The sequence below is a fragment of the Cyclopterus lumpus genome, chromosome 19 (genome assembly GCF_009769545.1).
Source record: "Cyclopterus lumpus isolate fCycLum1 chromosome 19, fCycLum1.pri, whole genome shotgun sequence".
NCBI lineage: Eukaryota > Metazoa > Chordata > Actinopteri > Perciformes > Cyclopteridae > Cyclopterus > Cyclopterus lumpus.
Window position 1 is genome coordinate 18,001,144 of NC_046984.1, and position 25,811 is coordinate 18,026,954.

The following is a 25,811-nucleotide window of genomic DNA, read 5'->3' on the forward strand; positions in this document are numbered from 1 at the left end:
GACTCACCACAGTGGTTCGGACTCACCGCAGTGGTTCTCCGCACGCAAAGACCTCCGGTGACCTCCAGGTGTGGAACCGGACTCACGCAAAGACCTCCGGTGACCTCCAGGTGTGGAACCGGACTCACGCAAAGACCTCCGGTGACCTCCAGGTGTGGAACCGGACTCACGCAAAGACCTCCGGTGACCTCCAGGTGTGGAACCGGACTCACGCAAAGACCTCCGGTGACCTCCAGGGTTCTGTTCTCCCCATGATGGATTTGACCTTTACAGGAAACTCTTGAGCAACGTTCTCCTAAATCAGTGTCTGACTGGAGCAAAAGATACCCAAGGGAACGTGTTCTGCTGGTTCCTTTAACGGTGCCTTCCAGCTACTCGTGTGAAACTATGTTTTAATACTTTCATTTGCATGAAATGAGGTTCTACATAACTAAGGCACTAAGCTCAGTAGAACCATCTCCTTCAGTTTGGATGTCATTCACTCCTCTTTGTTATAAAAGAGTTCATTCGTTTGTATAAATATATTTTTATTGCTTTTGATGTTAGCACAAAACAATCAACATCACAGGTGAAAACTGTTCTTTTAGTAGTTTACAGTGTCGACATGTAAGTTATGTCAAACATTACCGTGTCGTATTAAAACATATTAATCAGTTACACATTGTGTATATGTATGTATAATATATATATATATATACACACACATGTATATATATATATATATATATATACATACATACACAAGCACATATTTTCCACCGACAGATCAGTGCAGTTACAGAACGTGTTGGTATTAACTGGAGGACAACTTGTTTACATGCACATCACAATGTGAATAAATAAGTGTTCTGTTGCATGTAAATCATTATGATGTTATGGATGCGATCATATGCTCCGTTTTACTTCATTTTAATAGTTTGAAAAAGGTCCCGCTTGGTTTCAGCCGGGTTGTTGGTGATGTATTTCCAGGTACTTTTTTTTTTTCTCTTTCTCCCCTTCATGTGGCTAAACTTTCCCAGGATGCATTGCAGCCACGAAACCCAATCTGGCCAGTGGAGCATTCACTTGTTATTGCCCCACAAACACAAGACAAACAAACTTCTTCTTTGGCAGCAGGACACTTGAATACACAGCATATTGCAATAGTTGTGTTATTTGATTAATATTTCCCATTTCAGCCCTCTTTTCTCTTGTATTTCTGTTATTGTGGGCGTGCCGCTCTGCTTTCCCTCTGACACTGAGGTCCAGTGAAGGTTTGAGGTGTTCTGGCCTCAGGGCGTGGCTGCTGTGGGGCCGGTCTGCTCAAAGGGTCCCGGGGGAGCCGAGCCGCCCCCCTCCTGCTGCAGGGCGCCGAGCAGGGCCTTCTCCAGCTTCTGCTCCAGAGCGTCCAGGCGGCGGTCCACGTGCTCCTTCAGCCTCCTCTCCATCTCCTCCAGACGGCGCTCCATGGCCGAGTCCAACTCCCTGCAGAGCAGAGATATAAATACTTATCTTATAGACACAAGCTCAACTTTTGCATGATGAATAATAATAAAAATATTAATAATAAAATAGCAGTTTGATAACTCCTCATATAACATTAGTTGTGACTCGCGTTAAATATAATAACTTTTTATGAAGCACTTAAATGAGGAGAGCGAGTCATATTTGAATCCACATAAACACTGAAACTGAACCGGAACAATTTCTGCACCTACAGAAGCAACGCAACACCCAGAATGCAATGCGACAGCCTCAATCAGCCCAGAATGCAATGCAACAGGGTTTGGGTTCTAAACAACATCAATCAGCAAATAAAAAACACTTTCCGTCGCTCCCTCCTCCCACAGGTCGACGGCACAACTACAAGCCCCAAAGCATTCTGGGAAATCACAAGCTTCCCACGCAGATGAACTACGCAGGTTCGAAGACCGCCAGTTCACAAGAAAGAACAAAGACAACAAAACTTTCCAGTAACAACTCTAGAGAGATAATCAGCATCTTTAAAAACAAGCAAACAGATAATATCATTTACCGGTAATCCGTCTTCTGGGCTCTGACTCAAATGGAAGAAACGTACCGCTGAGCTGCCGTCCTCTCCTCCGTGTGGGGTCAGACTCTGAGCATCATCATCATCATCATCATCATCATCATCACACGTGGCGCTCCGTCAGAGGGACTCATTCATCCAGCTCGTTAAACCGATGCCGGGCTAACCGACACTGAGCCTCTGCGTCCGTGGCGGCTTAAAGATTCCACGCACTCGGTTTAACGACTCACACGTGCAGCGATGCTGAGAGAAGGAGCTCCATTGTGTCCGGACCGGCCTCCTCTCAGCTGGTCCCAGACCACGACTCTTACCACAGGAAACGCTTCAATTTTATCACGAATTATGAGGTTTTTTACACGTGTTGCCGGGCAGATTGGAGATCAGTGAACATTCCACCGCGAGGCAGCGGGGCATGTTTGGGCGTTCGCAGCGAACAATGCGGCCGCACCAACCAGAACTCCCATGAGAGCGTCTCTGTTCAGGCTCAACAAAGACGTCCCATTCAACCGACAGCAGACCCACTCAGCCAAAGCTCCCTGTGTTAGGCTGCATGGTCTTCTGTATTGTTGCCAACTTTGATTTAATTAGAAGCAGCAACTTCAAATTTGTGATTGAAACGGCTACAAAAGATCTGTTGTGTACCACTAAATCTCTGCTAGTGTTATTATCATGTAATAGAATATATTAGTAGTAATAATAACATGTCTTATTAATTATCATTGAGAATATTTGATGTTCGTTTCGACGCCTTCGTCAGCTGCAATAACGTCTTTCCGACACTAGGGGGAGCCACTTTATCCGATTCATCGGCTAATTAGACCAAAGAATCAACTGAATCTGGGTGAACTTCACCCACCAGGAGCCGGTTCTCTCCCTCTCCTCCTCCTCCTCCTCCTCCTTCTCCTCCCTCTCCTTCTCCTTCTCCTCCTCCCTCTCCTTCTCCTTCTCCTCCTACCTCTCCTTCTCCTCCTACCTCTCCTTCTCCCTCTCCTTCTCCTTCTCCTCCTACCTCTCCTTCTCCTCCTTCTCCTTCTCCTCCTACCTCTCCTTCTCCTCCTCCTTCTCCTCCTACCTCTCCTCCTCCTCCTTCTCCCTCTCCTCCTCCTCCTACCTCTCCTCCTACCTATCCTTCTCCTCCTCCTCCTCCTCCTTCTCCTCCTACCTCTCCTTCTCCTTCTCCCTCTCCTTCTCCTTCTCCTCCTACTTCTCCTTCTCCTTCTCCCTCTCCTTCTCCTTCTCCCCCTACCTCTCCTCCTCCTCCTTCTCCTCCTACCTCTCCTCCTCCTCCTTCTCCCCCTACCTCTCCTCCTACCTATCCTTCTCCTCCTCCTCCTCCTCCTTCTCCCTCTCCTTCTCCTCCTCCTTCTCCCCCTACCTCTCCTCCTCCTCCTTCTCCTCCTACCTCTCCTCCTCCTCCCTCTCCTCCTCCTCCTACCTCTCCTCCTACCTATCCTTCTCCCTCTCCTTCTCCTTCTCCTCCTACCTCTCCTTCTACCTCTCCTTCTCCTTCTCCTCCTCCTCCTTCTCCTCCTCCTTCTCCTCCTACCTATCCTTCTCCTCCTCCTACCTCTCCTCCTACCTATCCTTCTCCTCCTCCTCCTCCTTCTCCTCCTACCTCTCCTCCTACCTCTCCTTCTCCGTGGCGTCGTCCAGTCTCAGCTTGGTCACCTGACCACAGAGGCTCTGGAGCACGGGCAGCAGCTCCGGGCCGGAGGTCGCCGCCTGGCCGTGACCTCTCAGGAGGCGGGACATCATCTCCGCCAGCTGGGCGCCGCTCTCGCTGCCCGCTAGAGACACACAAAGATTTAGGAGTTTAAAAAGAAACCAGAAATCATCGATAGGTTTTTATTTATATTTCTATGCCTCTAAAAACAGATTGAAGGTCGTTCTGAGACTGAAGGCCTTCACACACGTGTTTGATTTGCACGTCAATATATTTTTTCGACCTGTTACTTTTGCAAAAAATGTTGTGCGGAACGGGAAGACGTATACATATTGTTTACCTACAAAATACGGACACACACACATCCCAAAACACTCTTTTCCATATATACAAAACCTCAAAGACGTTCTTGAATTGTGAGAGAAATGATCGTCCTCACCTATAATCTCGGTGTTGACAGCAGAAACCAGCAGGTCTGAGGAGGAGGAGGAGGAGGAGGAGGAGGAGGAGCCGTTCTGCGCCGGTGGAAACACACTATGAATTCATCTCATGTGGTGAATGCAAACATTTCACTGGCATGAAGATGGACATTAAGGGATTTATGGTGGCGGGACATAAGATGGATAAATGACCGTGATAATAAGCGGTACCCTGGAGTCTGCAGGCTGCGGCTGGGTGACGTTGGCTCCCTGAGCCAGGGCAGAGAGAACGCCACCGCCCATCAGGAGAGGCAGGAAGCCCCCGAGAGAGCCGGTCTGGTTCTGGAGAGAAACACAGGTGGGTCAGGTGGGTCCGCCACCTCAACCCTAGTGAACACTCAATCGACGACAAGTCAAGTGAAGGTTCATCCGCCTCGTCCTTTGACGTCAGGCTGCTGTTGTAATTCCCCCTCGTCGCCACAAGAGGTCCCTAAAGGTAACGAGTAACTCACTGCTCCTCTACTCCCACCTTCTGCTGGAAGTGCACCATGTCCATGAGGTTCCGGGCTCCCGGCGAGAGGCTCGTGCCCATCTCCTCCACCAGACACTGCACCTGCTGCATGTCGATGCCGGGGCCGCGAGCCGCGGCGGGCTGCAGCGCCTGGAGGCCCACGACGACTCGGCACACCAACACGCTGCTTCTACCGCCCAGCGAGAGCAGCTGGGACGCCGGAACCAGAGGGTTAAACTCATCCGTGTTCAAGGTAGATAGATAACGGTTTACAGAAGGTTCAGGAGACGTAGCTCACCTTCACTTCGCAGGCGGAGGACGGATGCTCCAGGATCAGCTGTTTCCTGTAGAAAGGCCCTCTGTCTGAACTGTGGGTCAAAAACAAAATCTGCTCATGAGCTCAGACTTAAAGAAGAACTCGGACCCCCGGGTGGTGATGCCCGCACACCTGTCTGGCTGCACGCCGTCACTCCTCTCCCCGCGCACGGTACCGCAGTATTCACCCGTCTGGTCGTACGCCTCCATTGTTCGAGCCTCGCTGACGACCAGCAGGCGGCTGATGGCCGCGGGCGAGCAGGAGGCGCAGCGGAGCGTCAGGAGGCAAGGAGACCCGTCCTCCGTCTGCTCCAGCAGCACCGGGCCGCCCCTGTGAGGGGAGGTGTCAGAGGTGCTCACCCAAGGCCCTTCCAGTGACATCACGTGGAGAGGTCACAAAGGTCACCAGGCTTAAAGCTTCTCACCAGTTGGTCTCGTCTCCTTCTGGCTGGCCGAGCTCCTCTTCGTCACCGATGTGAACAGGAAGCAGCACGTCGGACAACCGACGTCCCCGACAGGTCCACGCGGCGCTGCTCTTCACGGCAACGTCCACCATGACGCTGGCGAGGCCACGGGGACGACGAGGAGACGCTAGGACACACGGTAGGGAACAACTTAGGAGACGAGTTTGGAGACGATCCCGGGAAAAGGTTTTCCTTGAAAGTTTAGGAAACAAATGAGGACTGTCGACAGGAAAATGAACCGTATGTCTTAATATTATAAATAATTATATAATAGATTCAGCTACCCAGCAGTATATAGTAGCTACACATTCAGATTATGACATAAATTATTATAACCCAGTGATATAACACACATATCTGAAATAGGATATTATGCACAATTAATACATTAGTTGGCACTTCAAGTATATTTGATGCTATGTGCTGAGGTACGATTTTAAATGCAGGAATTTTTATACATTTAAAACGACGGTTTTCCTTAATAAACATATCTGAATACTTCTCCCTGCTCCAGGATGCATCACGTGACAGCTATGATGTATGGTGTTCTGAAGAGTACCTTTTTAAGAAAGATATAAAGAATAAACAAACACCACCGCTCGCTAACCTCGAGCTACTTCCACCTTTAATTTACCTGAAAATAGTTCCGGCGGAAACTGAAGATCCGATTGTTTTTCATCCGATTTTTAAAATGTTCATCTTCGCGTTTCTTCTTTTAAAAAAAATAATTAATTAATAAAAAAATCTCCCGATGAACTGGGATCTAAAAGGTTTAACTGGCGGCGCACGTCCGACCAGAAGCTAAAACCCCACTGCGGCTGCGCGCGACGCTGTGTTGTGGCTCCGCGTCATCAAACGGCGACTCGCGCTAACGCAGGCGCTGAGATCCAGTTTGAGGTAAAGAACCTTTTTCCTTCTTTCAGTCCAACACGTCATTAAAGATAATGATTTAATACACTGAAAATACTCAACCTGCAAGTAATACGTCCCTTTAGTTACAGTGTAACGGTATTTAGAGGATTTATTGTTTTTATTGCGTTTACTTTTGTTTCTGGATTATTATTCTTATTATGTGTATGTTGCATTTTGCTGCTTACGTGTAAAGGAGCAGAAGTATTAAGGAGCATACAATGAAAATAAAACCTAAAATGTGTACTTAAGTACAGTATTTATTACTTTCCACCGCTGTAAATAACGTCCCCATTAATGGATGTGCCACTTCCTGGATCAGGGGATGGACTTCTCCGAGTGCTACGGGGACACCGTGTCCAGCGTGGCTGCTGCGGCTCGCTCCGGCTGCAGGAAGGCCGTGAGGAGGCTGATGAAGAGAGGCTTCTGCGTGGACGGCCGGGACAACCGCGGCTGGAACGCCCTGCACGAGGCGGCGGCCGCCGGCAGCCGGGGGTGTGTGCTGGAGATCGTGTCTGCTGCGGGCGGTAGGAGAGGCCCTTGATCAACTCGGGGGGGTTGGAGTTGTTTTAGAGAAGGCTTGGATTGGACCGACTATTAAAAACCATAAAGATATTCATATTTACAACAGAGGAAAGCAGGAAATCCTCATTTAAGATACGAGGAGATCCTTCATCCATCAGAGTACACATGCAAACCACAGATCGATCCCCTCAGAGTTCACCGAGCTGTCCCTCTTTGTGTTGCAGCAGGCGCCTACGTGAACTCCTTGACTCACGAGGGGGAGTCTGCATGTTACCTGGCCGCGCAGCGAGGACACCTGGCTGTGGTCCGACTCCTCCTGCGAGCGCACGCCGACATCAACCAGCTAACCAACGACTTGTCCTGCCCTCTGTATGCAGGTATGACGCCGTGCACCTGTCGAGCTCTTTACGTGTCAGCTAGATCGGATTAATCGTGCCCGCGGTCTTTAACCGGCCGCCGTCTGTTTCTCCCAACAGCTGTTGACGCCGGGCACAGGGAGGTTGTGGAACTGCTGGTGGGTAAAGGTGCCGAGGTCGACCGGACGCACACCGCGTCCTGCTGGACCTGCCTTCATCAGGCCGTTCACAAGGTCGGCGTGGAACTCAAAAACAAGCACGCAGCCCTGTGAGGTGTATCCTAACTTGTGTTTTCTGTTTTCCCCCCTAAGGGTCACGAGGACATTGTTCGCATTCTGGTCGATGTGTGCAACCTGGAGGCTCTGGACGACCACAAGATCTCCCCTCTCTTTGTGGCGGCGCAGTATGGACAACGGGAATGCCTGGAAATCCTCGTTAACGCTGGTGAATAGATATGTTTCCCTATGCAAATTGATCAAAACAAAGTATAACTTTGTTTTGATCAATTTGCACCAGAGTTCTCTTCTCTGGTTCTTCTTTTCACTCCTCGCTTCACAAGCAATCGATTTAAAAATGAATAAATACATTTTCATTTTGTTTTTTTGGGGGATTGAGGCGCCAACGTGAGCTCCCAGGCAGCTGATCTGGCCACACCGCTGCTGATCGCCTCTCAGGAGGGCCACCGGGCCTGTGTGGACTTCCTGTTGGACCACGGGGCAGATCCTGACCTGGCCTGCAGTCACGAGTGGCCACAGCTTCCCATCCACGCCGCCGCTGAGTTCGGCCACATCGGGTACCAAAACTCCTCTTTCTCCCTTTTTTAAAATGTGAAGACATCGCTTCACATTTTAAAAAGGTAATATCCTATTGTTAGTTGATTAAACGTCGGAAAGAACTAAATATATTCAGTTTACAATGAAATATCATAGGAAAATCATTTAATTTGAGTAGCTATAACATAGTATTTGATTAATAACGTTGGACAACAATTCCCTGGTGATGAATCTACTGATCGTCACCATCAACACATTGCACCCTTCATAGGAGGAGCTGTGTGCACACGTCCCCATGTTGTCGTTCCCTAACCTGCCGTCATGCTGCAGTGTCCTCAGGAGGCTGATTGCTGTCACGCATCGCGCGTGTGACCGTGGCGACGGCGCGGTGAGCCCGCTGTACCTGGCCGTCCACGGCCGCCAGAGCCACAGTGTGGAGATGCTCTTGAGGGAAGGTTACAGCCCGGACGCCCAGGACTGCTCACACGTCCTGGGCGTCCGGTCGCCGCTCTCCCTGGCCTTGTCCACGTCCACCGACACGTACAGGTTTGTTAGAAATCCGATTGGAGCTCCTCGCGGATGCCACAGGACGTGGCGTTACATTTAAAATCTCTTTCAGGGAACCAGTGGGGTTGCTGGTCGCTGCAGGAGCCAGATTGAGCGAGGAGGACTGGATGTACGCCTTGGCCACGGACAAAACAGACCTGCTGCAACTGATACTCGAGCACAGACTGATCCCTCGACCGGAGACTCTGACCAGGGACGGTTCTGTGCCGAAGCATCACGGGGAAACCTTTTTAAAGCTGCAGGAGCTCCGGGAGCTGCTCTGTGTGGCACTCAACCAAGTACACTTCGCCGCACGCTGGCTTCCTGTGCTTCTGAAGGCAGGACTGGACCCTTCTTTGCTGCTTCAGCCCCACATGTAGGACTGTCCTCTCACCCGTCCACCCTTCTTCAAGTATCAGACGGCTGTACTCGATCGATATCTTTCTGTCTTTCTAGGTTGGAGCAGGCCGACGGCGAGGTGTTGAATTACCTGTTGGAGTTTGTAAACTGGTCCAATCTGTCTCCCCCTTTGAAATGTATTCTGGATCGAAGACGAGCGGAGAAGACCTGGGAACCAGGTCCACATCTTGGTACGGTGAACACGTCATACACGGCAGATTTGCTTTTCTCTACACGGTAGTAAACGTTGAGTGGTGACGCGTTTCCCTTCTCTCCTCCCTCCAGGCTCCATCCCCCGTCTTTCCCACGTCTGTCGGCTGCAGGTGAGGTCAGTGCTGGGCCCGGATCTGCTGATGAGGACCAGTGTGGTGCAGCAGCTCCCCGTTCCGGCTCCGCTTCACGCCTTCCTCCAATTCAGAGACATCCCAGAAGCTTCCTACACACACTCGCCGCCGTCGTCGCCGCTTTCAAATCGAATGCAGCGATACCGCCGCACACACCAACACAGACATGTCCTATAACCCCTATATATATATATATATATATATATATATATATATATATATATATATATATATATATATATATATATATATATATATATATATATATATATATATATATATATATATATATATATATATATATATATATATACATATACACATATATTATGTGTATATGTATATGTATATGTATATGTATATATTTACAGCTTGTTGCAGCTTCTCAAGGCAACTAAATGTGTGTAATGTATTGAAATGTATGTTGTTTTTTATGGCTCCACTGGGACTAATAAAGGACTATTATTATTATTTTGATTATTTTTCCATCACATTTAAATATTTGTTATGTTTTGTGCATCATTTTACACACTTTTCCTAAAAGAAAGTCTGAATATATTGTATCTTTGATAATTTCAGGTATAAAACAAACGACAGATGGACACTTCAGATAATAATGTTATTACATTAATGTTTAAATGTGATTTTATTTATGTATGTAGGGTTGTTCAGTTCACGTATTGATCCCGTTTGTAACACGACAATAAACGACATATGGTCGAACTCTGATTGGCGCAGACCGTTGTCATTAACAACGAGACCAGATCTGATTGGTCGACGTCACAAACTGGGTTTTTTTTGACAGGAGGAAATAGCGACCGAGAGCGACGTAAGAAACAACGGAGCTCCGGTTTTCGGCTTGTTTACTTGACGCAAAGCATCCGTAACGTCGCGTCGTTGAGCTGCACGCCCGAGGAGAGATATGCCTTAATGTATTTCATACGTGAGTATGTTGCATTGCTCCTCTTATCGGCTGCATATCTATGTTTTCCACTCGGTTGCCCGATTCAGCTCGGCTGCCGCAAACAAACGCCTGGTGTCGCGACGCGCTCGTTTTTTTCCGTCAACAACCGGAACAAAAGAGGCGAAGACAATCAAACCGGCTGTCCGGTCGCGTCTTTAAATTCACGCCTTGCGGTTTCTCGCAGCGTTGCTTCGATTCGTGAGCTAACGTTAGCTACCTCTTCACGCTAACGCGGAGCCAGCGGAGAAGTTTGCGACAGCTGGGTGTCCTTTACGGCACGCTTTGATAAAAGGGACCTCACAGACGCTGCGATGGTGCAGCTGGGTCCAGGGTGCCTCACTGAGCTCTCACTGCACTGCTGCTCATCTAAGAGCAGCTCAGGTAGTTTTTAAATATGATAATAATAACTTTATTTATATAGCACCTTTTAAAAACAGGGTTTACAAAGTGCTCTACATGGAAGCAACATGTCAGAAATACATGAGGCAAAGGAGACCATGCCATATAGGCAATGAACACAGTAATGGAATAGAACAATACAAAATAAAAATATGACGTTTCATCGAGTTTATTCTTTTGCAAACGAAGGAACCAACTCCATCGCGCTGCAACACTCACCTGGGGTTTGCACACGTTACTGCCCATCAGTGCTGTGAGCCAATGCAATGTGTTTATCTTGTGTAATAATAGTGTATTACGGTTGGAAAAAAAGAATCAATGCAACAGTGAAAGTATTTTAATTTGTAGGTTACTCTCTGAATTATAATTCTTGCAGATTGTGTGTGTGTGTGTGTGTGTTTGTGTGCTTTTCATGTCCCCCTCTACATTGTCTAACTTGCAGCTGAGGCCAGCATTAGGGAGACGACCTCTCGTCCGTACGTCATCCAGATGAGGGATGCTGGGAGCGTGCGCCCCCACGCGTCCAGGAGAGACGCCGGAGTCTGGCACCAAACCAGAAGTCTCCTCTACAAGAACCTGCTCATCAAATGGAGGACCAAGCAACAGAGTCTGCAGGTGCTCCAGTTGGTTGACGGTTCACATCCCATAACTCGTCATGGAGCAAAGTCAATATTTAGATTGGAGCTGCAGAAGGAACTGGGCTTGTATTGTGTGTGTGTAACTGCTCATAAAGGAGAAGCTAATGCAGCTGGTTTGTAAATGATGGATAGAGAGTTTAATATGTTCACAACTTAAACTTTTTACTGGCTCGTCTTCACAGTTCTCAGCTCCAGGAGGAACTGTTGAAAGGTTTGGCCGGTGTTGTGCCGTTATCTTCTCAAGGCTAGCACACCGTCGTGCTCCTTGTTATGTCTGGATAGAGGTCCAGACATAATATGATAGTGAGCTGCTCCAGACAAACAACAACAACAACAACAACAAGTGCTCCATTGTTTGTTACAACATGCATTTTTCATCTGCACCGATGCATTTTTCATGCCACTGTGTGTATCAACTGCCTGTCTGAGCTCAAGATTACCGTTTACAGTTGATCAAATTCATCTTTTTATGGGGTGATCGGTGGCTCTAAAATATGTCTTTTCACGCTCTGAAAGCTGGGGGCTCCCGATTTATTTGTTTTAAATCCCCTGTGTTGGTTCATGGGCTGGAAGAGAAGTCTTGAGGTTCGATCGAGATGTCAGACGGTATAAGAAGCTCACGGCTGTGAAATAAAAGGGAAAGTGCTCGTAGATTAATGTTCTAATATGATGTTATTGCCTGAGAAGAGCCGGATGAAGTAGTTATTATGAAGTAATCTGTCATTTGAAGCTTTCTTTCATCTGCTTGGTTGGACATGGATGAACTCTTGAGCCCTTTCAGTGGTTTTCCTCATCAGCTGTTCCTCTCGTGTGTCTCTGCAGGAACTGATCCTCCCTCTGCTCCTGCTGGGTCTCCTGATACTCATCAGCACCCTGAATCCTCACGTTTACTACGGGGGCATCAGCACCATGGAGCTGGAGCGCGACGACCACTTCTGGAAGGGCCTGGGCTACACGCCCATCAGTAACATCACCAACCACATCATGGAGGAGGTGGCCCAGGAGATGCGTAAGCAAGCGGCCGCCAGAGGACCTGTGACGGAGAAAAGGGAAAGCATGATATTGATGACGCCTCTCTCCTCCTCCACGGTGTCTCCAGACATGCAGGACCGTCTGGAGATGTTCGCCAGCGAGGAGGACCTGGAGAACGCCAGCCTGTACGAGCCCTCCAGCTACATCGGCGTTGTGTTCCTGGACAGCGCCGCCACGTCGTACAGACTACGCTTCCCCTACAACCAGCTGCCCTTACCCAGCGACTACACGGAGTCCATCGGTATAGTCGGACTCTCTTTGATGTTTGCCTCCTTCATGTAAATCTACATTTTCAGAGCCCCTCACTTTTCGTTCTGATTTTGTAGATTTTATTATTTTTTCATATGCTAAGAGGCAATTGAGAATAAGAGATTGACAGTTTTTTTGTGTCTCTAAGGAAGGAACTTCTTTTTTTCTAAGGTAAAATGTGGTTTTCCAGTATAATGCTTCTGCTCGTTCTCCTCCAGCCAACTGTTTCACCAGCTCGGTGAACTGCAGAGCAGCCAACTACTGGTACTCCGGCTTCATCCGCCTCCAGTCGCTGATCGACGCCGCCATCATCCAGGTGACCAGCACAGTGTTCCTAAAGTTATTAAAGCTCACGTAATCTCGGAGAGAAGATGAACGAGTATAATCCTTGTGGACGAACGCATGAACAGATGCAGACCAAGCGCTCGGTGTGGAGCGAGATGGACCTGAAGGTGGTGATGATGGGCCAGCCGGGCTCCGTGGAGGTGCAGAAGTTCCCCCACGCCCTCATCTCCATCTACCTGGTCCTGGCCTTCACGCCCTTCGTCACCTTCCTCATCGTCAACGTCGCGGCCGAGAAGGAGCATCGCCTGAAGGACACCATGACCATGATGGGGCTCTACGACACCTCCTTCTGGTGAGGAAGACGAAGGGCGCTGGTTCCCCGTAGGGTTTCTCGTAGGGTTTCTCGTAGCGTTAGTGTCTTGAGCTTGTGCGTCGTACGGCAGGTTGTCGTGGGGCCTCCTGTATGCGGCTCTGGTGACCACCATGTCCATCCTGATGTCCATCATCGCCACCTACACGGCCCTGTTCCCCAACAGCGACTTCTTGGTAGTCTTCCTCCTCATCTTCCTCTACGGGATCTCATCGGTGAGTAGAGGAAAAGCTGTGTTTCTTAGTTTGAAGGGTCTCCGATGGCACCGGTTCTCTTCTCATTTAGGTAGTTGGGCTTTTATTTAACCAGTTTGTTTGACATCTACTTTTCTGATGGTGTGATTCTTTGGCTGTTAGACTCAACAACGCTCTTATTATCGGACATATTGTGCTCAGAAGCCATCCATACGCCACCGCTACCGGACTCTGATTCTCCACTACAGATATTAATGTGCACCGGGCCGACATGCTGGGTTTAAACACAGCTCCCCCCCCCCCCACAGATCTTCTTCTCCTTCATGCTGACTCCGTTATTCAAGAAGCCCAAGTTTGCCAGCACGGTGGGCTCCATGCTGACGGTGGTGTTCGGCTGCCTGTCGCTGTTCACCGTGCTGATGAAGGACTTCCCCCAGCCGCTGGTCTGGCTCCTCTGCCTGCTGTCGCCCAGCGCCTTCTCCATCGGCATCGCGCAGGTGACGGCTCCCCTCCCGACGCTCCTCGTCCTGCGCGCTGCGTGACGGAGATTCTCACGGTGTGTTGCGCGTGTGTTCGCCTGTCAGGTGGTGTACCTGGAGGCCCAGGGGGACGGCGCCGTGTTCTCCTCGCTGGCCAACGGCCCTCATCCGCTCTACGTGCCCCTGCTCATGCTGGTTGTGGACTGCATCCTCTACCTCCTGTTGGCGGTCTACCTGGACCAGGTACTGCCCGGTGAGTGCACCCGCAGCAGACTTAAATAGAACTGAACACACTTCTAATGCTAATAGTTGTGTCGGTGTCACTAACGGTTACACGTTGTCTGAGACGCAGGCGAGTTCGGAATGAGGAGGTCCTTGGTGTACTTCCTGAAGCCGTCCTATTGGTCCAGACGCAGGAAGCGCTACGTGGAAGTGAGCTCGCTGTACGACGCGGACGTGAAAGGAGCTCCTGCCGGCGACGAGTCCGTCGAGCCGGTTTCTCCCGAGTTCAGAGGGAAGGAGGCCATCCGGTAAGTTGCATCATGGATGACGTTTTTCCCGAGGATGATGTTACTGAAGCATGAGATGGAGGCTTGGAGAGTTTCTAGTGTTCTTGGCCACTCGCTTCCTGTCTGGAGCCCGAGCGCTGCTCCTCATTCTGACTTGTTTACTCCTCCGTCAGCATCAACAACATCCACAAAGTGTACAAGGAGAAGGACAACGTGGTGGAGGCCCTGAGAGGTGAGGTTTGATTATTTAACCTTTTATTTTGATCCAGAATGGTCCCATTACAATTTTAAATCTCTTTTACCAAGAGACAGCATCCATAAAAAAACACATCAAAGCGCAAATATCAGACTTCAAAACAAAACCTGGAGCAACACTTTTATGCATTTTAAGCCACGTTTTAATGATGCAGCATATCTATATTTATATTTTAAGTGAATGGCGGCTTTTGGTCCACGGACATCTCGAGTTAGCAGACTAACAGTTGAACTGGTTTCATATTTATGTGCAGCTTTTATATCGATAGGCTACAGAATCTTTCAATCTTTGCCTGCAAGTTGTCATTTTTTATTGGCTTCCATGACGACGCTGCTTAAACAACAGCTGTTCAGCGCTTCTGTGCGTCTGCTCGTGTTTTCATGACGCCGTCCTCCTCCCCCCCCCCCCAGGTTTGACCTTTGACATCTACGAGGGCCAGATCACGGCGCTGCTGGGCCACAGCGGGGCCGGCAAGTCCACTCTCATGAACATCCTGTGTGGCATCTGCCCGCCCACCAGCGGCTCCGCCTCCATCTACGGCTCCCCCGTCCAGGAGGTCGCGGACGGCTCGGACATGAAGCAGCTGGTGGGGATCTGCCCCCAGTTCAACATCATCTTCGACGTGCTCACCGTGGAGGAGCACCTCAGGATCTTCGCCGCCATCAAAGGGATCCGGCCCTCGGACATCGACGCTGAGGTAACGTGAACATATCCATACGAGCGTCTTGGTATGGGCGTCATAAATGCAGCATGCGGACGGGTGACAGGGGGTTTCTGCTGCTTTCTAACAGGTCACCAAAGTGCTGAAGGACCTGGACTTGGAGAAGATCAAGACCGCTCAGGCCAAGAACCTGAGCGGAGGCCAAAAGAGGAAACTCTCCGTGGGGATCGCCATCCTCGGGGACCCGAAGGTACCCGCAGAACGACCTTTCACCTCCTAACGGTTGGCTGGAGTTACGGTCTCATCACCTGGAGCCCGTTCTGTGTTCCAGATCCTGCTCCTGGACGAGCCCACCGCCGGCATGGACTCCTGCTCCAGGCACCAGGTGTGGTCGCTGCTGAAGAGCCGCCGGGCCGGCAGGGTCACGGTGCTCAGCACGCACTACATGGACGAGGCCGACATTCTGGCCGGTACGAGATGTCACGAACGGTTAAAAAGTCCAATTTTATTCTTCGTTTGAAATAAATCATCTTTTTTTTTGTTCTCACTTTATTCTCGTCAGCGTCCGAGGATTTTCTTTTTCTTTTTACTGATCCTATGACAAATAGATTTGTTGTTGTTGGTAAACACTGATCTTTTTTTCCTCCAGATCGCAAAGCTGTGATCTCTCAAGGACAGCTGAGGTGTGTCGGCTCTTCCATGTATCTCAAGGTCAAGTGTGGGGTCGGATATCATCTCAGGCGAGTAGATTATGAACCTCAATTCTGGAGTTCATCTCTGGAGATCTCAAATCCCTTCGCGGTCGTCTGGTGTATTTTATAAATGAATGAAATACGTACAAATCCTACAAAAGGAACAATTCAATAGATAGTTTTTTAATGTTTGTTTGTACATCCTAACGCATGATTTAAAAAAACAAAATGAGGTCTTTTCACGTTGAATAAGTTTGAGTTGTTTCTGCCTCTCAGAATGTCCACCAGCGAGCGGTGTGAAGCCGAGCAGATCTCGTCTCTGGTCAGCCGGCACGTTCCCAAAGCGAAGTTATCTCGACAGCACGAGGCGGAGATGACCTTCACTCTGCCCTTCGAGAGCATGGACACGTTTTCAGGTCGGACCGCTCGACCCCGTCAACGGGACATCGGGGATCCATTTGAATGAGGTCGTAACCAACAGCTTGTGTTTCCTCGTAGGCTTGTTCTCGGAGCTCGACCGCCAACCCGCTCTGGGAATCATCAACTACGGGGTTTCCATGACGACGCTGGAGGATGTTTTCCTCCGCTTGGAGGCCGAGGCCGAAGTGGACCAAGCCGGTGAGCGTTACCCCCTAAAACGTACTCCCTTCTAGTCCGCTGAGAAGGAGCGTTGACCCCCCCCCCCCCCCCCCCCCCCCGACCGCCTTGTCTCCAGACTACAGCGTGTTCAACCGCGAGCCGCCGGAGGAGGACGGCGACGGCGTCGCAACGGACGACACGGACCAGCGGCTGCTGGCGTTCTCGGACGGCAAGTCGGACGTGGTGTCGGGTCACGCCCTGTGGCGGCAGCAGTTCAGCGCCGTGGCGTGGCTGCACATGCTCAACATGCGGCGCGAGAGGAAGGCCTTCGTGTACACGTGAGTGGCCACGCATTACGTGCAAATGTTTTTATCTTTGGAAAACGTACATTTGCACTTTTTTGTGCAGACTCTAACTTGTGTTTGCTAATATTTCATTTGATAACATGAACTCTAGATTTAAAATGTTCTTGGCCGATTCTTTCTCAGAATGTAGTAGTTTGAGTGTTGAGACACTCCCTCCTCCCTCCTCACCTCCTCCTTCCTCCTCACCTCCTCCCTCCTCCCCCCATCACCTCCTCCCTCCTCCCTCCCTCCTCCCTCCTCCCTCCATCACCTCTACTGCTCCTCCCTCCTCCCTCCTCCCTCCTTCCTCCTTCCTCCTCCCTCCTCCCTCCTTCCTCCTTCCTCCTCCCTCCTCCCTCCTTCCTCCTCCCTCCTCCCTCCTTCCTCCTCCCTCCTCCCTCCTCCCTCCTCCCCCCATCACCTCCTCCCTCCTCCCTCCTTCCTCCTCCCTCCTCCCTCCTTCCTCCTCCCTCCTCCTGCAGCCTGGCCTTGTTCCTGGTGTTCGTTGCCGCCGTGCTCGTCCTCTCTCTGGCCACGGGCAACATCCAGATTCACTCCCCCGACCGCCAGTTTCTGCCCGTTTACCTGCTGAAGGGGAACCAGGAGCAGCGGAGGTACGCCACCAGCCTCCTGGTGCAGAACTCCTCGGGTGAGTCGGCTGTGGAGGAAACCAGCTGATGGACTGAAACGTCCCCTCGACGAGTCCTCGGATCTTCTTTCTGTAAATATTGTGACGGCGTACCGACCGCTAACGGCTAATCGGCCGCTAACGGCTAAACGGCCGCTAACGGCTAAACGTCACCTCAGGTGTCAGTCGATGAGAATCGTCCCGCGGGTGCACGTCTAACCTCCCGGGTGATGACTCTCTCAATAGTCCTTTTGCTTTCTTGCACATGGGTGAGCTGTGCCCTCTGTCTTGTGCAACAGGATCCGATATTTCCGACTTCATTCACAACCTGCAGTCTCAGGACATCAAAGTGGACCTGATGCAGCAGAGCGACTACATGGCCGCGGCTCCCCACAGCGCCGCCATCAACGTGACGGGATCCAGCAAGGTCATAGATTTGATCTTTCTTGTTTGTTTTTGATGAAACTGGAGATGGAAGCACCGGATGTGGGTTCCTCCTCTCCCTGACGTGGTCGTAGTGCCCCCCATGAAGGGCCCGTTACCCCCTTCTCACGTTCCTTTCTTTCTGCCAACAGGGCTTCAAATACAGCGTTGCGTTCAACAGCACCACGGTCCACTCGCTGCCGATGGCCGTCAACATACTGAGCAACGCTCTCCTGAGAGGCCTGAACGGAACCGGGCCGATCCGGACCTGGACCAAGCCCTTTGATTACGTGAGTGTTCATCGAGGCGGAGCACACAGATCTCGTCCTGTTTGAGTCTTTTTAAAGACGTTCGATGTCTTCCGCTCAGCAAATCCCGGACGCCACGTCCTACGCTCTGGTGTACATCGAGGCCATCATACTGGGAATGCTGGCAGCGGGGATGCCCGCGTATTTCGCAATGGACCACACTCGAGACCGAGAGGTAACCCCTCCCCTTTTTTGTTTGCACTTAAAAGAGAGCGAGGAGTGATATCACTGTGAAGGGGCCACATGTATCGTGCTCCTTCACCCGATGTGCTTCCTTTTTAAAGAATGCTTTTGTGGAACTTTTGCATTCATTGGCCAGTTGTTGAGAAGTAGAGCGCAGCAGGAAACGTGGCCGAGGGGCTTCTCATGGGACGGAGGTCTCCAACCGGGTACGTCCCATCCAGGTGTCCCATCCAGGTGTCCCATCCAGGTGTCCCATCCAGGTGTCCCATCCAGGTGTCCCATTCAGGTGTCCCATTCAGGTGTCCCATCCAGGTGTCCCATCCAGGTGTCCCATCCAGGTGTCCCATCCAGGTGTCCCATCCAGGTGTCCTCTAGAGCACATAGACACACAGGAGTTGGTCAGAGTGTATTTTAGTTATATTACAATTATGTATAATAGTGCATGTATGTATGTGTATATATGTGTGTGTGTGTATATATATATATATATATATATATATATATATATATATATATATATATATATATATATATATATATATATATATATATATATAGAAATATAGTTCCCATTACCGCTGACTTTCCCACCGATTCACTAGCATGATTATTAACGGAATTGTACTGTCGATGTCAAATATAGTCTCATTTCTTTCTATCTCTCTCTCTCTCTCTCTCTCTCTATATTTATATATATATATATATATATATATATATATATATATATATATATATATATATATAAATATATTTAATAATTAAGGAAAATGATATATTTATATTTGGTTCTTCTTCTTCAGATCAAGTGTCGCTCCACTCTTCGTGTCTCCGGTCTGGTGCCGTCTGCCTACTGGTGCGGCCAGGCAGCCGTGGACGTCCCCTTCTACTACCTCATCCTCTCCAGCATGACCATCATCCTCTTCTCCTTCCACACTGGGAGCCTGCTCACCTCCAGCAACCTCACCTCTGTGGTCCGTGCAGCCGCCCACCATGCACGCTAAGGAATGACGACGTTGAGCCTCCTCTCATGCCTCCTCTCTCCTCCCTCCTCTCTCCTCTCTCCTCCCTCCTCCCTCCTCCCTCCTCTCTCCTCCCTCCTCCCTCCTCCCTCCTCTTTCCTCCCTCCTCTGTCCTCTCTCCTCTCTCCTCCCTCCTCCCTCCTCCCTCCTCTTTCCTCCCTCCTCTGTCCTCTCTCCTCTCTCCTCTTTCCTACCTCCTCTTTCCTACCTCCTCTCTCCTCTCTCCTCCCTCCTCTCTCCTCCCTCCTCCCTCCTCCCTCCTCTTTCCTCCCTCCTCTGTCCTCCCTCCTCCCTCCTCTTTCCTCCCTCCTCTGTCCTCTCTCTTCTCTCCTCTTTCCTACCTCCTCTTTCCTCTTTCCTCTTTCCTCTTTCCTCCCTCCTCTCTCCTCTTTCCTCCCTCCTCTTTCCTACCTCCTCTCTCCTCTTTCCTCTTTCCTCCCTCCTCTCTCCTCTTTCCTCTTTCCTACCTCCTCTTTCCTACCTCCTCTTTCCTCCCTCCTCCCTCCTCTCTCCTCTTTCCTCCCTCCTCCCTCCTCTCCTCTCTCCTCTTTCCTCCCTCCTCCCTCCTCCCTCCTCCCTCCTCTTTCCTCCCTCCTCTGTCCTCCCTCCTCCCTCCTCTTTCCTCCCTCCTCTGTCCTCTCTCTTCTCTCCTCTTTCCTACCTCCTCTTTCCTCTTTCCTCTTTCCTCTTTCCTCCCTCCTCTCTCCTCTTTCCTCCCTCCTCTTTCCTACCTCCTCTCTCCTCTTTCCTCTTTCCTCCCTCCTCTCTCCTCTTTCCTCTTTCCTACCTCCTCTTTCCTACCTCCTCTTTCCTCCCTCCTCCCTCCTCTCTCCTCTTTCCTCCCTCCTCCCTCCTCTCCTCTCTCCTCTTTCCTCCCTCCTCCCTCCTCTCCTCTCTCCTCTTTCCTCCCTCCTCTCTCCTCTCTCCTCTCTCCTCTTTCCTCCCTCCTCCCTCCTCTCTCCTCTTTCCTCCCTCCTCCCTCCTCTCCTCTCTCCTCTTTCCTCTTTCCTCTTTCCTCTTTCCTACCTCCTCTTTCCTCCCTCCTCCCTCCTCTTTCCTCTCTCCTCTCTCCTCTTTCCTCCCTCCTCCCTCCTCTCCTCTCTCCTCTTTCCTCCCTCCTCCCTCCTCTCTCCTCTCCTAGGTCCTGTGTACGGTCGGCTTTGGTCCGGCCATGATTCTCTTCACTTACGTGTTTTCCTTTGGCTTCGCTCGAGTCCAGAGCAACAGGGATTTCTTCTCCGTCATCTCCATGATGGTGAGGGCTGAACACATGTTAGACAACACCTGTTCCTGGGATCCAGAGCCGAGTGTGTGACGGTCTTGTTGTTGCTCCTCAGGTGTGCGTGGTGTCGGCCTCGCTGGTTCAGCTGTCGTTTGTGAACGACAACCCGGAACTGACCAGGAACCTGCACAACATCTTGTGTTTCTTCAACCCTCTGTACCCTCTCATGGGCTGCCTCAACTGCATCACCAAGGTGGGAGCCCCGCCGGCCGCTTCTGAGGACGCCTCCCGTCTGGTTTCTCTTTCTCCTTCTACTGGTGTGTTTTCTCCGTTCGCAGGCGACCTTCCTGCACTCGCTGTACGAGGAGAACTTCTTGTGGAAGAACCTCCTCATTTCCGTTATAGCTGTATGTATACACACACATTCGTGTTGAACGAACACCTCTCTGTTCGGTACGTGTTCATCAGCCCTGATGCGTGCTCCTGTGTTCAGCCGTACCTTCAGTGCATCCTGCTGCTGTTCCTGCTCCGCTGGCTCGAGATCCGTTACGGAGGAAGGACGGTCGGCAGGTAGGGATCAGATCTCAGACCAGAACTTCCCTTTTTATTTGAGATAAATAGCAGACGGTGCGAGCTTCTGAGTCTGTATTGAGGCTCGGTGTTGGTTCACGTGATGATGATGATGATGATGATGATGGTGGAAGGTCCTTTTGCATTTCCAGCATGTCGTCCAATTCGAAGCCCAAAGTGGAGAAGAACCTGGAGGAAGGGCCGAGCGAGGATGAGGACGTCCAGATGGAGAAGGCCAGAGTGAAGGAGGCCCTCACCTGCCTGTCCTGTGAGGAGGTGCGTGAGGTTCTTACGTCTTCAGACAATATGAGTTGTGCCCAAGATGTCAAATTTAATTTAGTCTCACATTAACTACATTTCTTGTATGAAAAGTGTATTATTATTATTATTTTGGTACAGGAAAATAAGAAGCTGTTTATTGAATGTTTTGCCAGATTACTGACTTGACTGAGCTTAAAGAAGCTGGATTAGCATGAGTTGTTGTTGTTGTTGTTGTTGACGGAACACACCAGCCAGCCTCAGTAAATAGTTCCTCTCCACTGATGCCCAGAAACCCGCGGTGGTGGTGAGCGGCCTGAGGAAGCAGTACAAAGGCCGGAGAGAAGGCTTCTCTCTCAACAAGACCAGGAAGGTGGCAGCCAAGAACGTCTCGTTCTGCGTTCGCAAAGGTGCGTTCACACACACACACACACACACACACACACACACACACACACACACACACACACACACACACACACACACACACACACACAGTTTCCTCTGCGGCTTTGATTGTTTCCTTTCAAAATGAAACGTCCGTTTCTGACTTCAGGTGAAGTTCTCGGCCTGTTGGGCCCCAACGGAGCAGGAAAGAGCACCATCATGCACATGTTGTCCGGGGACACGGAGCCCACGGCCGGCCAGGTACAGATGATATATATATATATATATATATATATATATATATATATATATATATATATATATATATATATATATATATATATAACACACGGTGGATGTGATGTCGTCACCAGCTCACTGACGTTTGCTTGGTCTAGATCCTGATGGGGGACTACGGCACGGACTTCCTCCCGGTGGACAATCCCCTGGAGCATGTGGGCTACTGTCCTCAGGTGAACCCCCTGTGGCCCCGGATCACCCTGCAGGAGCACCTGGAGATCTACGCCGCCGTCAAGGGCCTGAGAGGAGAGGACGTGCCGGGCATCATCAAACGGTAAGCCGGGGTTTCGTTGTCTCCTCGCGGTGGAGGAGGAGGTGCAGGAAGTACTGAGGAGTTTCTGTGACTGTGGTTGTCGTCAGTGTGGTGAACGCTCTGGAGCTGAAGGACCACCTCAACAAACAAGCCAAGACCCTGTCAGCTGGACTCAAGAGGAAGGTGAGGACCCCCTTGATACCTCAAACCCTCTCAAAGAGACACCGTGTGACGAGAGAGAGGCTCTGTTGTCCTGTTTGTTTACAGCTGTGTTGTGAGAGGCTCTGTTGTCCTGTTTGTTTACAGCTGTGTTGTGAGAGGCTCTGTTGTCCTGTTTGTTTACAGCTGTGTTGTGAGAGGCTCTGTTGTCCTGTTTGTTTACAGCTGTGTTGTGAGAGGCTCTGAGCTGTTGTCCTGTTTGTTTACAGCTGTGTTGTGAGAGGCTCTGAGCTGTTGTCCTGTTTGTTTACAGCTGTGTTGTGAGAGGCTCTGAGCTGTTGTCCTGTTTGTTTACAGCTGTGTTGTGAGAGGCTCTGAGCTGTTGTCCTGTTTGTTTACAGCTGTGTTGTGAGAGGCTCTGAGCTGTTGTCCTGTTTGTTTACAGCTGTGTTTTGCCTTGAGCATGATCGGGAATCCTCAGATCGTCTTACTGGACGAGCCGTCTTCAGGGATGGACCCCAAGTCTAAGCAGCGCATGTGGTGAGACTCGCTAGGCTATGTTTATTTATTTAATTTCAAACTAATTCTTTTGAATAGTAAATTAATTTTTATATATATATATATATATAAAAAACTTAAAATAAGTCAAAAGATATCGTGTGTTTTGCTCTGTAATAGATAAGTTGTGTAACTTGACAGTCGTTGATTGTTTGCTCAAACAAACGTATTTTTATTTACCTTTTGTGATGACCTTGATGACCTTGTTGACCTTGTTGACCTTGATGACCTTGATGACCTTGTTGACCTTGTTGACCTTGATGACCTTGATGACCTTGATGACCTTGTTGACCTCCGTGTCTTCTTCCAGGAGAGCGATCCGCGCTGCCTTCAAGAACCGCCAGCGGGGGGCCGTCCTCACCACGCACTACATGGAGGAGGCCGAGGCCGTGTGCGACCGCGTGGCCATCATGGTGTCCGGCCAGCTGAGGTTGACACACACACACACACACACACACACACACACACACACACACACACACACACACACACACACACACACACACAGGTGTAAACTCTGCCGTCTCCTCCCGTTCAGGTGCATCGGCTCCATCCAGCACCTGAAAGGGAAATACGGACGCGGCTACAGCCTGGAGGTGAAGCTCCGGGAGGAGCTGACGGGGCTCCAGCAGGTGGCGCTGCTGCACAAAGAGATCCTCCGGACCTTTCCACACGCCTCCCGGCAAGAGAGGTGAGACACACACACACACACACACACACACACACACACACAAGAGCATATTAGCAACACTAGTGTTTGGTTCTGTGCAAAGTGAAATGTATGAATTGTACCCTTCAAAATAAAAGCTCTATAAAAGAGACGTGTGATGCCTTCGTCATAACAATAATAATACAATAATTCAATAATACAATAATTCGTTCAACAACAAACTCATTAATAATATCTGATGCTTTCTCTGCAGCTTTGCTACTCTGATGGTCTACAAGATCCCCATGGAGGACGTGAAGTCACTGGCCAAGTCTTTCTCTCAGTTGGAGAGAGGTGAGACACACACACACACACACACACACACACACACACACACACACACACACACACACACCTGCTGAGTAATTAGTCGTTTTAATCTTTGTTTCTTTTCAGCCAAGCAAACCTTCAACTTCGAGGAGTACAACTTCTCCCAGTCGACCTTGGAGCAGGTCCGTGGATGAGAAACGCCGTTTCAAGTGTCCCTTCACAGTAAAACGTCCTAAAGCTTAAGCTATTATTTTGTTGAATCCCTGACGTCTCCTCTTCCTCCCGTCCTCCAGGTGTTCATGGAGTTCGCCAAGGAGCAGGAGAACGAGGAGGAGGAGGTGGGCTCCCTCAGCACCACCTTCCAGTGGCAGCGCCTGCGCCAGGACGCCTCCGTCCCCGTCAACCACGCCGAGAGCGTCGTGCACCAGCTTTAAACTCCGCCCTCGAGACGGGAACCGACCAATCACGACCCAGCCGGGCCTCGAGCGCCCCGAGGAGCTCACGCCAGCACTCGCCCGCTCCACGCTAGACCGACGCCCACCGGCCTTTTTTAAATGAATGGCACCTGTGTGGGGGAGGGGCCTGCATACACTGGGTGTGTGTGTGTGTGTGTGTGTGTGTGTGTGTGTGTGTGTGTGTGTGTGTGTGTGTGTGTGTGTGTGTGTGTGTGTGTGTGTGTGTGTGTGTGTGTGTGTGTGTGTGTGTGTGTGTGTGTGTGTGTGTGTGTGTGTGTGTGTGTGTGTGTGTGTGTGTGTGTGTGTGTGTGTGTGTGTGTGTGTGTGTGTGTGTGTGTGTGTGTGTGTGTGTGTGTGTGTGTGTGTGTGTGCGCGCGCTCAGGGCTCGTGTTTTAACCCCTCGTCCACTGGTGCTCCGTGTTTTCTGACCAAGGGGTCTCACGCGACACCTCCTCTTTCTACTGGTTTTAATCTTCACAGGGAGTCAATGGAAGAAACATATAATATATATATATGTATATATATATATGTATATATAATATTTATGCTTTGTAATCCTCTCCGTCCATTCTCCTCAGCGGGACTAAAGCGTGTTTGCTCGTCTGTTGTGTTTCGTGAAACTATTTTTTACCAGAACTGATCCATCCACGATCGTACCAAAGCAGCACATCTCTGAACCACACAGGCCACGCCTCCACGCCACAGGCCACGCCTCCTTATTCACCTCCTTTTGGTGTCGGTAGCATGTCCATAAATAGTCTTTACATCTTTACAAAGCGCCCGACTTGTCTCCTCCTCCTTTTTACACCAGCATGACGTCCAGACCACGTTGAGGGCCTCCAGGACCGGGTGCTCCTGCATGCAGTTAGAAGATGGGGGGGTGGTCTCGGCCCGGTGGCCTTCCTCTCTGCAGACCTAGACCTAGAGCCCTAGTGTGGGGACTATGCACTACCCGTACATGTAGCACACGTCAGCCGGAGGCCGAGGACCTCCAAACGCGTGGAGGTGGAGCTCGAGGTTTTGTTTCTGGCAGGTGGTCTTGAGGTGGTCTTGAGGTGGTCTTGAGGTGGTCTTGAGGTGGTCTTGAAGTGGCCTCTCAGCCCGTTTGATGAAGACCTTTTGATGCCAGGTTTTGAATGTACGTTTGGGCCTCCGTGAGAGGAGGGCTTGTTTCACTTTGGTGCCACTTTTAATCACACAGCTGT

The 25,811-nt window shown here is 50.2% G+C and overlaps 3 protein-coding genes across 3 annotated transcripts; 2 read left to right on the plus strand and 1 right to left on the minus strand.

Annotated features, from left to right (window-relative positions):
- Nucleotides 1-551: 551 nt before the first annotated feature.
- c19h10orf88 (chromosome 19 C10orf88 homolog) lies at nucleotides 552-6,208 on the minus strand. Its single transcript, XM_034559365.1, has 9 exons — nucleotides 6,036-6,208; nucleotides 5,363-5,528; nucleotides 5,071-5,268; nucleotides 4,921-4,990; nucleotides 4,641-4,832; nucleotides 4,343-4,453; nucleotides 4,132-4,228; nucleotides 3,657-3,816; nucleotides 552-1,464 (listed from the first exon to the last, which is right to left on the minus strand). The coding sequence occupies exons 2-9, from the start codon at nucleotides 5,491-5,493 to the stop codon at nucleotides 1,272-1,274; spliced, it is 1,152 nt and encodes a 383-aa protein (XP_034415256.1). The 5' UTR covers nucleotides 5,494-5,528; nucleotides 6,036-6,208; the 3' UTR covers nucleotides 552-1,271.
- A 45-nt stretch (nucleotides 6,209-6,253) lies between these two features.
- Nucleotides 6,254-9,430, plus strand: asb3 (ankyrin repeat and SOCS box containing 3). The gene is made up of 10 exons (XM_034558029.1): nucleotides 6,254-6,298; nucleotides 6,633-6,837; nucleotides 7,063-7,212; nucleotides 7,312-7,424; nucleotides 7,503-7,635; nucleotides 7,807-7,984; nucleotides 8,295-8,510; nucleotides 8,584-8,886; nucleotides 8,967-9,100; nucleotides 9,195-9,430. The coding sequence occupies exons 2-10, from the start codon at nucleotides 6,636-6,638 to the stop codon at nucleotides 9,428-9,430; spliced, it is 1,665 nt and encodes a 554-aa protein (XP_034413920.1). The 5' UTR covers nucleotides 6,254-6,298; nucleotides 6,633-6,635.
- Nucleotides 9,431-10,053: 623 nt separating this feature from the next.
- On the plus strand, nucleotides 10,054-24,781 carry abca5 (ATP-binding cassette, sub-family A (ABC1), member 5). The gene is made up of 38 exons (XM_034557983.1): nucleotides 10,054-10,196; nucleotides 11,059-11,231; nucleotides 12,077-12,263; nucleotides 12,354-12,527; nucleotides 12,754-12,851; nucleotides 12,946-13,172; nucleotides 13,264-13,405; nucleotides 13,693-13,881; nucleotides 13,969-14,116; nucleotides 14,216-14,393; nucleotides 14,546-14,604; nucleotides 15,039-15,325; nucleotides 15,420-15,539; nucleotides 15,621-15,759; nucleotides 15,939-16,029; nucleotides 16,258-16,397; nucleotides 16,480-16,599; nucleotides 16,697-16,898; nucleotides 17,387-17,553; nucleotides 17,832-17,959; nucleotides 18,108-18,245; nucleotides 18,325-18,438; nucleotides 19,247-19,417; nucleotides 20,607-20,720; nucleotides 20,803-20,940; nucleotides 21,026-21,094; nucleotides 21,181-21,257; nucleotides 21,410-21,533; nucleotides 21,808-21,925; nucleotides 22,072-22,163; nucleotides 22,301-22,476; nucleotides 22,563-22,638; nucleotides 23,060-23,154; nucleotides 23,483-23,602; nucleotides 23,711-23,863; nucleotides 24,096-24,175; nucleotides 24,278-24,333; nucleotides 24,445-24,781. Exons 1-38 carry the CDS (start codon nucleotides 10,184-10,186, stop codon nucleotides 24,583-24,585), a joined length of 5,034 nt encoding a protein of 1,677 aa, XP_034413874.1. The 5' UTR covers nucleotides 10,054-10,183; the 3' UTR covers nucleotides 24,586-24,781.
- The last annotated feature ends 1,030 nt before the right edge of the window (nucleotides 24,782-25,811 follow it).

Excerpts from the sequence above, each read along its gene's own strand:
- asb3 (XM_034558029.1), top strand. The coding sequence starts at position 6,636 with ATGGACTTCTCCGAGTGCTACGGGGACACCGTGTCCAGCGTGGCTGCT. Across the intron at positions 7,636-7,806 it reads GGAAATCCTCGTTAACGCTG|GCGCCAACGTGAGCTCCCAG; the intron begins GTGAATAGATAT and ends TGGGGGATTGAG. Across the intron at positions 7,985-8,294 it reads GCTGAGTTCGGCCACATCGG|TGTCCTCAGGAGGCTGATTG; the intron begins GTACCAAAACTC and ends GTCATGCTGCAG.
- abca5 (XM_034557983.1), top strand. Across the intron at positions 14,394-14,545 it reads AGAGGGAAGGAGGCCATCCG|CATCAACAACATCCACAAAG; the intron begins GTAAGTTGCATC and ends CTCCTCCGTCAG. Across the intron at positions 22,639-23,059 it reads CAGCTGGACTCAAGAGGAAG|CTGTGTTTTGCCTTGAGCAT; the intron begins GTGAGGACCCCC and ends GTTTGTTTACAG.
- c19h10orf88 (XM_034559365.1), bottom strand. The coding sequence starts at position 5,493 with ATGGTGGACGTTGCCGTGAAGAGCAGCGCCGCGTGGACCTGTCGGGGA. Across the intron at positions 5,269-5,362 it reads GAAGGAGACGAGACCAACTG|GGGCGGCCCGGTGCTGCTGG; the intron begins GTGAGAAGCTTT and ends CTCCCCTCACAG. Across the intron at positions 4,991-5,070 it reads GACGGCGTGCAGCCAGACAG|TTCAGACAGAGGGCCTTTCT; the intron begins GTGTGCGGGCAT and ends TTTGACCCACAG.